The sequence below is a fragment of the Patagioenas fasciata genome, chromosome 7 (genome assembly GCF_037038585.1).
Source record: "Patagioenas fasciata isolate bPatFas1 chromosome 7, bPatFas1.hap1, whole genome shotgun sequence".
NCBI lineage: Eukaryota > Metazoa > Chordata > Aves > Columbiformes > Columbidae > Patagioenas > Patagioenas fasciata.
In genome coordinates, this window is record NC_092526.1 from 9,213,139 (window position 1) to 9,224,154 (window position 11,016).

General features: G+C 36.6%; 1 protein-coding gene across 1 annotated transcript in view; it reads left to right on the forward strand.

Annotated features, from left to right (window-relative positions):
- DPP10 (dipeptidyl peptidase like 10) overlaps positions 1 to 9,705 on the forward strand; it is a 268,675-nt gene extending 258,970 nt beyond the window's left edge. The window contains exons 21-26 of the mRNA XM_065841078.2: positions 260 to 314; positions 3,552 to 3,651; positions 4,225 to 4,283; positions 4,372 to 4,444; positions 6,048 to 6,121; positions 7,450 to 9,705. Of these exons, the coding sequence (XP_065697150.1) occupies positions 260 to 314; positions 3,552 to 3,651; positions 4,225 to 4,283; positions 4,372 to 4,444; positions 6,048 to 6,121; positions 7,450 to 7,587 (499 nt within the window). The 3' untranslated portion in view covers positions 7,588 to 9,705. The remainder of the gene's footprint in view (positions 1 to 259; positions 315 to 3,551; positions 3,652 to 4,224; positions 4,284 to 4,371; positions 4,445 to 6,047; positions 6,122 to 7,449) is intronic.
- Positions 9,706 to 11,016: the final 1,311 nt, after the last annotated feature.

The window sequence follows — 11,016 nt, forward strand, 5'->3', positions numbered from 1 at the left end:
TAGACAAGATTTTCAAATTCAGATATCTAAAGTTAGATGAGATGAGCTCACTACCAACTGTTTGCCATATCGAGAAGGAATTAGAAAGCAAATCACATTTCTCAGTGCAATAATACTTTTATTGGTATAATTTGTTCTTCTGCCTGATCTGCATGTATGACAATTCCTTACTGTACAAACAATTTTCCTTACATACTTGATTCAACAGGTAAAATTCACCATTTTATCAAAACAAAAAACAACACTTTTTTCCTTGCAGGTCACTATTGAAACAGCCCTTCATTGATCCTAAGAGGCTGAGTATATTTGGAAAGGTAATGTGCAGAATGTATCATCATGGTTCTTAAAGGAAACCCTATCAGTTCATAAACAAATACTTTTATTTGCTTTCCTAAGAAAATTCCAATTATTAAAGGAGAGGAAAAAAACTGTATATAACTTACTGTAAGTTCTGTGTATTATTTTTTACTCTTGGAATGTGTATTTGAGATCTATCACATCAGTTTTATGGTACTGCAGTATTTGTGTTTTAGAATCTGTAGGAGAAAGTATTTGTTAAAAAAATCTGCTTTCTTCAGAAATGTTTAATATGGCCTTAGATTTTGCAAAAGCTTGTTTCTTGCACTTCTACATTTGGGCTGCAGTTAAATAGACAGTGGCCTTCCAATGCAACTTTTCTATCTGAATGTCTTACTGACTCTGGAAGTTTAGCTGAGTTAGACCCCTCTGGTACTGTCAACAACTTCAGTTTCGCGCCATCTGCTAGAAATCTCGCCATTGCTGTTATGTCAGCTGGCTTCACCGTGTGGCGTGTTGATGCCTCTGGCATGAGATAGAACAAGGCAAAGGCTTAACCTTTAGTAACAGACTAAATAGCATTTTACTGATGTCTGTTAAAAACAACAATTAGAAACACCACATAATTGCTACTTCTTCTATGAACTAGCATGTGCAACTTTTATTTTTAAAAAGTGTTTTCGTAAAAATGAAGATGTTTTGTGCCTTTGACCTCAAAGCACTAACAGACTGTGGTTGAATACCAAGACAAACCCCTCAGTCATCAGTTATAAGAGCAGCAGACTTACCACTATGGAAACCTGTAGTTCCCATCGCCTTTGCTACTGCCTTGTTCCATGGCCTTGGGCAGGACACTTAACCTGACAGTGAAGTGATGAGTCAGTTATTGTAGAGCATTAATGTAAACATGGTTTTGCATATCTGCCAAAGGCAGCCACAAAGACTTTTTCGTTCACAAAATATTGATTTTGGTGTTCCTGCATTTATTTTCTGAAAGAAAGATTGAGGAGTGAGAAGTGGAGATATGAGAAAGCCAAGAGCAAAAACTGGGAAATTCGATAAGCTTTGGTGCTGCTTTGAATTCATGGAAATTTACCCTTTCCAAGTTAACCTCTGCGTTGTTTTCTACTGTCAGACAAAAATTCATAAAATTATGAAGTCAGTTTTAGAATCAGGAAACAAAAGTCTATTTAACAGTTTCCTAGGGTTAATTGTATTTGCTTCCACTCTGCTTATTTTAGAGTCAATTAAAAATCTCCTTTAAAACTCATTTCCTTTCTACTATGTACAACAATTTGATAGGAAGATATTTTTTTCTATGCATTAATTTGGGTTAGTCATAGAAATAGGGTGTACAGTCTGCTTGAAAACAAGATGTTTTTGGAATTGCTTAATGCTGGTCTCATAAAGCTGGGCTCGTGTACAGTCTCATGTAGCTCTTTAAGAGGTCTTAGAACTACGCAGAAATACAACTCTTGTCACGATCAGCAATGTGAACTAAGCACAAGAGTAAGAAGACTGACCAGAAGGGTGGAGTGTGGAAAATCTCTGCTTCTGACTGCCAGGCAATCTCCCAGTGCCCCCTTGCTCGCCTCTGTGAGGGGTACAAGCCCAAGCAATGCGCAATCCAAGGGCCTTTTGAAACTGTTAGACAGCAAATTGTGTTTTCGTGTAGTTTGTGTTTTTTTTTTTTCATGGAATTAGAAAGAAAGCTTGAAAATAAGTTGTAACTTTACAGCCAACCAGCTTCCTGAAAATACGGCAATTAGGTTGTAACCACCAGAAATCCGAACAATGAGTGAGGCACCACGTATCCTTGCATCAGAACATACGAACGCTTTTCTACACTGTCATTGTGAAGTGTTTCTAAAAATGTGATCTTGCTTGGTAATGTTTTTGTCCTGGAAAGCCTGGCTGGAAGCAAGGGCACAAGCAGAAAGGAAAGAAATTCCCAGGAGAACTAAACAAACTCTTAATGAATACAAGGCATAAATAATAAATAACCTTGCAATAGCCATCCCAGGATTAAAATTGTGCTGTGAAGCTACTGGGAAAGATACAAACAGAATATTAAACAAAACCAAAAGTAGAGACCCAGAGGCAGAGGAAAGTTGCTATTCTCTTAAACTCTTTGAATTATACAAGTTATTGGTGCCCACTCCAAAATTCTTTCTTAGGCAAAATCTGTTCCTGTGCATGGACAATTCTGGGCAGCTCTTGGCCTCCTGGGATGGAATTTCTATGGGAAAGAGATGACTCAGTTCCTCACACTACCTTGAAAATCCAGCTCTTATTCTGTGTTTCCTTCAGTGTGTCTGTTCACACTTACTATAGGTTGAGTCTGAAGAGCACTCCTCTTTGCTTATTTTTCTTAACTAAGGTTAAAAGATTTTCAAATATTCCTGTTCTTCCACAGAAACCATCTATTCATTAAATATTTAGACATGAAGAACAGGAGCAGGCAAGATTCAAAAAAGTCCATGAGAAAACTCTGTGACCGTTTGACGCACATATTTCTTTTTGGGGGTTGGTTGGTGGTTTACATTTTTCTTTTCCCTGTCATGGGATAACTTCTTTCTGAAGGGTGTTGTGCCAAACAAAATACAACAACAAAAATAATACAGAGCATAATATAGAGCAATGTGGCTGCATGCAGCTTTTATTTCTGCAAAACAGCGCAGGATCTGTACCTCTTTGTGGGATATCTGACAATGCTGTAGCAGAAACCTCATTAATAGCAATAGGAGTCAATCTGTGAAGGTTCAAGTGTCAGGGAATGACATACTGAAACTGGGTCACAGGTTTCCCCCATTCTTGTACTCTCTGTCCTGTCAGCAAAATACTTAGTGTCGCTTGGTAACTAGCAAATATGTACATTAAATATATTAAAAACTGAGTACAAATCTTCCTGTCTAGGCTAGGTTCCCAAAAACCTTTCTTTTGGTTGATGTTTGTTTTTTCTGTAATTTTCAAATCTTTTACTAACTATAAGCTAGTCTTTCATGTTAGAGTTATGGAGCTTAAACTGAAGTATACTTGTTAATATTAACTGCATAGTTTAAAGATCATGACCAGGTCAAACTATATCTTTATTCACTCTTAAGTGTAGGTTTACATTTCCTTTAGAAGCAATTCTTGCATATATTAATCCATACTGTAAAATTACACCTTTGGATTAGCACAATGGCCTTTAACTTTGTTGTTGCTAAAGACAAATGAACCAATAAAAATCTCAGTATCATTTCTGTTGTTAGGGATACGGTGGCTACATTACATCAATGGTCCTGAAATCCAGTGAACGGCTTTTCAAATGTGGAGCTGTGGTGGCACCAATTACAGATATGAAGTGGTATGGTGAGTATTCCCTTCCCTTCACCTGTGTGATAGTCTGTTAAAAATATATTGTTATTCATGGACCTACTACTCATCTTAACTAACGGCAGACAAGGTAGCCATATCAGCTAGGTTTCACCTCACTGTCTCATTCTCTTCTTTAAATGCTAATGCTGGGACAGTTTACCAAAATGTGTGACAAATATATTATTATTAACACCACTGATATTTGCGAAGGAGTGTTATTTCCCATTTCCCGCTGAAATTCAATCAGGTACCCCATTTCCTAAGAATCTTTCGGGTATATCAGCCTGAATCAAGACTTACAATAGGAATGAATTTAAGGTTAGTGGTGAATTTCTTCCAATATCAACCATGTCATCATTCAGTCACAGAGTATTTGGTTCTGTGTGGGTGTTACTGGGCACAGACTATCAGACCAGGTTACTTTAATGAGCTGGGGTTTTTGTGTTTGTGTTTGTTTTTGTTGTTTGCTTTTTTTCCCAACCATTTTAAAATAATAATAAATAATAAGCTGATGAGTTTTAAAACAAATTTTCACAAATTCACAAGTTTTTTGTTTTACTTTCACAGCATCAGCTTTTTCAGAAAGATACCTTGGTATTCCATCAAAAGAAGAAAATACCTATCAGGTAAGTTAGCATAAAGAAGTAACTTAACATGGCAGTTTTACTCTTAAAATGCAATTCAGTTTCATCTTTGTGTGTGTTTGTTTATTAGGTGTCCAGCGTACTACACAATCTTCATGGTTTAAAAGAAGCGAATCTGCTAATAGTTCATGGGACAGCTGATAGTAAGTATTTACAGAAACGATTACATTGGGAGACAGAGTATTTAAATAGGCAGGCATTCAAAGACAGGTTAGGCACACACCTAGTAAGTACATTTTTTGCTTTATTATCCCTCTGATAGGACTTTTTATTTTATTTCAATTGCCACTTCTAACTGTAAACTGATGACACTTTGCTGAATATTTGTACCTGTATGTTCTAATTTGTTTAAATCTTGGGGACCACCGTCTTGGTAGTGAAAGTTATATGAATTATTAATAGAACAACATACATTTTTCATGGTATTTTAAATTCATAGACATTCTGCAGTTGAAGAAAGAATTATCAGTATAGTTGGTGAAGTGCAGCACAAAATGGGAAGTTAAACTTTCCAGCTAATTAATAACAAGGTAGTGCCAAAGCACCTGAAGCTGAAGCTATAGGGAACCTTTTAATAGCACCAATACTTTTAGCAGTAGTTTAAGACAGAGAATGAGTAAAACAAAGTTCTAGTACTTTAAATTGAATAATAAGATGTGTCAATCAAGAGATAATTTGCAATTACAAATTTAAATTTAACTGCAGTATACTTTTCTGAACTTTTTTAACCGATGTAAGTCTAAAGAACAAGCTTTGATGCAGGCACAAATTACAGTGCTGCAACAAACTCTTCTGTACAGATTGACATGCATACTTTTTCCCTGGCATTTTCCTAGCGAATGTGGGATAACACACACTTTCTTACTCTTCAATCTGGAGGGGTAAGTCCCTCGCACTGACAAGGGCTGAGGCGAGAGTGCCTACACACGCAGACACATGGTGAGGGTGGCACCCACCAGCCTGTCACCCCGATATAACTTGTCAAACCCATGTTATGGATCCCAAGTGCAATCCCAACATCCAGCATTTCTTCCCAGAGCAGGGGGCAGAGGGGAAGAAGAGATATACTGGGTGACTGAGTAGGCATGAGGGTCTCAGACTTTGCTGATTGCAAAAGGCAGCAGCAATTTCTACCCCTCTGAACTCAGCGCTGGAGGGAATTGGGACTCTGATAAATGTCTGAGCAATACAGGGTGTTCAAGGCTAGGGCTCTGATTGCCTGCTGCCCTTGCTTGATATCACATCTAGTGACACTGTCCAGCCCTCTTGCAGCCTCTGCAGAGTTAGGACATGGTAATAAAGTTGCCTGTTTTTACCACACAAGATTAAGTTACTGATATGTTGCAGAAAGCCCATTACTTAAAGAAGTATGGGCCGCAATAACCCTGTGGAAGCAATAGAAAATCCAATGTACTTTCCTTTAACACAATTATAAACTGTCATGATGTTCAAACAGAATGGTTTTACACACCTCTGAACTATTGCAGTGTGTGTAAATCAAGGGTAGAGAGAGGAGTCCTCACGAAATGCCCAGAAAGCTTGGATTCCTTGGGGCTTCCAGCTCCTGCTCCAAAACCTCTGCTGTTACTCCCTGTGTCACTGTTAGTGGTGGCGCTTCTGACCAGAACCAGTCAGATTCAGTAATTACAAAGGTTGAAAATATTTTTAGTCAAAGCTGTTTAACAGATAAGTATTTTATATTAGCGTAGCTTTTTCTAATAACATCTAAATGTTGTTGTCTTGCAGCTAAAGTCCACTTCCAGCATTCAGCAGAATTAATTAAACATCTAATAAAAGATGGAGTTAATTACACTATGCAGGTATGTGCAGCTGTGACATGTCCTATAAATACAGTTTAACATTTAACCTCATATTGCTATTTCTTTTCTGAGAAGGACCCTCCCTATGACAACACACTGATATTACCACAATTTGCAGTTAGAATTCTGTTTAATCTTAGTTTCCTTACTGTTAGAATTGATGTCAAGAATTATATCTTCTTCTTGTTCTTTGAGGTCTTTCTTCTCTCTCTCTCCTCTTCCCTTTTTTCCAGCTATTTATCCTACAACACTAGACAAAGTGCTTTAGAGTCCACATGCACTCTTTGTAATATGAGGATATCACTCTTTTAGTCCCTTTTTACCTAAAAAATACTGGGTCACATGAAAGTAATTTCCCGTTATTTTCAACATGATTTTGGGTAACTCCTCCAAGTATCTCTGGTGTTACACATTGCCAACCTCGACCTTACTGAACCTTAAGTGAATCTATAGTTTTCACTGAAGCATGTGAGCTCACGTCAGGGAGGGGGTGTTGACAATGGTGTCAGCATCACTTATGAATGGAAAAGGACTATATGTATAAAATCTGAACAGGGTAGGATCTGTTCCAGCTGTCCCTGTGGTCCCAGCTAGAGGTGATGTGAAGGCCTACGGAGAGAGGAAGATGCAGGAATGACAGAGGTGGCTCACAAGAACCCAATAGAACTGTTCTCCTGCAACCTTGTGATAACCTGAGTTTGAGGAAGCAGCTGAAGCTTTTTGCCTCAGGCCACCACAATTCTCTCATCCTAAATCCTGTGGCCTGGATTTCTTCATTCAGCCTGCATATTTTTGTTCAGCCTCACTTAGGAGAAATTACCAGTGGAATTTGAATTAAGAGATAAAAATGCCCGCATCTACCCTAGGAGAGAAAGATGATGGGCTTTAGATAACATAGGAAGAAAGCTAAAATACAAATAAAAAGGTTTTTCACTGAATACTTAGAAGCTGGGATATTGAGAGGTCCCTAAAAGCATGAGGTAATTAATTCTTATTGGCATTAATGGGATTTGGATACCTCAACGCTATTGAAAATGCCAGCTAAGTAAACTGTTATAAGCACAATGGATGAGAATATAAATTTTTTCACTTCTTCAGATCTTGCTGCAGTGGTGGCTTTATTTAAGTTCGAATTTCAAGAGAATGAGTTTTACTTTAAGTTTTATTAGCTTTTCTTGATGCCATAAAACTAATGTTATCATCCTGTTGTCATCTAAAACATTTTGAAGATCAGAGAAAGAAGATTAGACCCCTAAATATTTGAAAAGCCTTTAAAAAAGCCATTTACTTCTTCTTTTTATTTTCTTTTTTCCCTTCTCCTCTGCTAGATCTACCCGGATGAAGGTCATAACATTGCTTCTGAGAAAAGCAAATATCACCTTTACAGCACAATCCTTGGGTTTTTTAGTGCTTGTTTAAAGGAGGAGACACCAATTTTACCACAGGAACCTGAAGAGGACGAATAAGGAAGCCTATTTGTGTAGTACTGAAGGGGACTTACTTTGTGGCTCAATAAAACCTGAAATAAAAGTGACTGTACGATTGCAGATTCTGCAGAAGCTCAAGGGCAGCTAAAGGATATCACAGTGGAACAGCACATTTACAGACAATGAGCTAATAAACTGGAATTCGACTGCAAAGTCCAAACATATTACTAAGGGACAAAACCTTTACCTTTGTGGAAGGTCAACAGTTGGTTACAGTTTCCTGGAAGAAATTAGTTTTACATAAGTGTAGGGTTAGTGCATGTTTGTTATGTTAAGCCTCACTGTTGGTTCTGTACGTGGTTGCTCGTTTTTTAATTTAAATGCACATCTTTATTCATCTTTGCATAATGCACAACCTATCATAAGTATTATGGCCACTAATATTTTAAAAGGTGAGCTGCAACCTAACACTTCAATGTTACAATAAGTGCAATTCTTCTGCTGTCTATTATTACACATAAGAAACCACAGAGATAATAAAGGGCACGATATTTTCTCTAGTTTCTGCTCCAAGGGGATATATTGTCTAGTGCATCATATATCATTGATATTGAAAATTATTCTTTTCCCAATTTCAGCATTTACTATTATTACTGCACCTGCTAGTAACCAATAAGGGATTTTTTGGTAGTATACTCTTGGTCTTTATGTATATACCCAGGACTCCCTTAGCAGAAAGTCTTTCTGAGCTTGAAGAATTTTTTTGAGATGTAATTAGCAGCTGTATTTAAAACAATATCTGCAATTGAAATCTTTCCCCAGTACAAAAATGTATTTATCATTTCCTTAAAATATGTTTGGGTTGTGTTTTGGTATTGGTTTTAGTAGTTAATAGTTTGCTGGTTACACTCTAATTTTAGAATATGGTACTTTGTCACATGTAAATTAGATACATAAATATTACATTATAGTTTCAGATAAAGAAAGTTTATTAACAATGTATAATACCACTGAGTAATACTTTACTCCTCAAATGAAGACATATTTTGTATAATGCATCTTCCTTTTCTTCCACCTGGTCTCAGATGTAATTCTAATGTTCATCAAGGTGGCCACGTATCTGGAACACTCCATTAGTTTTTATTCCAGGGATGCTCATTAAGTCTCTTGTAAGAGGATTTAGATTCAACGCCATTACAAAGAAATGAAATGTGTTTCATTCAAAGCAAAGGAAGCTCCTGACAAGTTAAATTTTATTATTTATTCAGAGGGCGAGCCCCACGTAGATCTGTTTATTTGCCAAGGTGAATTACAGCTATTGAAATTGAAACTATGAAATAAACAAGGCAGCCAGTTTAGGTTTGCAGAATATTAACTCTGATCTCTGAAATCAAGTACAATGTTGACTTAATTTAAGGTATCTTCCTGAAGGTATGTGAAAACTCTTGACAGATGCTGTGCCACTTACATGAGAATAGCTGTCGTTTTTGCTTTCTGGATATATTCCAAATATCTACCTACCCAATCAAGGTTTCATTTCTTGCAAGATTAAAAAGAAAGTAATTTTTTGAAGGTAACTCACACTACTTAAGATGCAAAGTTCTGCATATTTTATGAAGAATGGGAATTGTTTTTAATGTAATCAAAAAATCACCTGAAGCTTTTTACTCATTACTTTCTTCTGGAATATTTTCTTTCATGGTTAGCATTTTTTTATGATGCAAATAATTAATTTGTCTGAAAGGTGTGGTTTTATGGAACACTGGAAAGTCTCTGTCTTTTAATGTTTACTATTTATCTTGTTTTATTAGCAATGTTTAACTATTTTTCAATTAGTTTAATACAGTTTTAATGTGCAATGATATCTTGTCTGGTTCCCAGTGTCACCACAAAGGATTGCTTTGCTTTGTGGTATTTATAGTACATATGTAGTACGTATGTATAGCATAGGTATGGTGTGTATATATATATGGAGGCTACTATGTGCACTAGGATAAGACCATACCAAAAAAAAAAAAGTAAGAAGAATTCAAACCAAGTTTTGCAAATCCTGTTTTCTATAGAGGAGCAACATTTTAAAGTCTTCTGCTGGCTGGGACTTCTAGATTGTGATTTTATAAATTATACCACTTACTTAATAAAGCTCACCTGACACAATACCGATGCTTTTCCTAACCACACACTGTAGTTTAAGTCCTAATCCAGTTTAAGTCAATGAGTTTTTCCCTGATTTGAGCCAAATGCACATGAGGAGTCCACAACGCATGTGCACACATTGAGCACACCGCTGCCTGAAAAGGGTCATTCTCTGTTTGCGTTGGATGTTTCTCTGTTAGGCAACCATTTTTACTGTGTTTTGCATACATAGCCTTGAGTTACCTGCACAAGACAACAAGGCTCATGTCTCAGCAATAGGATTATGTGTGTGCTCAGGAAATACGTTGTCTCAGACGTGTGTAACACACATCCTGTCTCCTCCTTTCCCCATAGCTCTGTTTCTGGGGCCCGTTCCCCATTCTTTCTATCCCAGGATCTGACCTTCAGTTTTGATCAGTTTACCTAACTATGAAGGTGGCATTGAGGAGACGGCTTCTGTAAGAATGCTTTTGCCAGGGCTGGTGTGTTTAAAATGTGTGTTAGCTGGAATGGTGGTTATCTGTCTGAAAATGTGGTATGCTTTTAATGTTTTTAATATTTCTCACGATGTCCTACAAATACAGGTATTTTTCTATAAACATGTATATGAGGTTAAACATCAGATCCAGATTAATTGGTATTACTGAAATTTTTATCCATGAGTTAAATTCTGACATTGCAAAAGTATTTGCAGATGCAGCCTCTGATTCTAGTTAGACTAAAGAATTTGGTTCAAGGGGTGATCCAGAGTGATCTCTACTATTCCTAGCCCATTCAACTGTTTCTTTCACTTCCAGCATAACTATTGTTACCCATCAGAATCTACATACATAACTAATGGCAATCAGTCATTAATTAGTCTGTGATTTAGAGTATTGGTCAAGAATGAGAACACATTGCACAGAAATGGCATGAAAAGGATAATTTTTTTTTATAGCTTATCCATTGTTAAGCACTGTGATGCCATTTTAGGTGTGAAAAATTACTGTTTGATTCAGCTGTCCTTAAAATGTGATACTTACTAGGCTAGATCTATTAATTTGTGGAAAGCTAGGAAATCAGCATATCCATTTATTGCTTGCTAGAGCTTAACTCTACCTTCTTGATTTCCACTCTCTTTTTCTGCTATTAGGACATGCAAAATCTATGAAACCTGTAGGTCATATTGAAATTTCAATTATATTGTAAAATTGGGAGTAACTGCCTGTCAGTTGGAATATTTTTTCCAGATTGTTGAGTACAAAGAAAATATGGTAATTTTTAAATTCTTTTTTTAAAATATTTTTGAAGCAAGGACAGAATTATTTATGATGTGGTTTGATCAGCATCTGC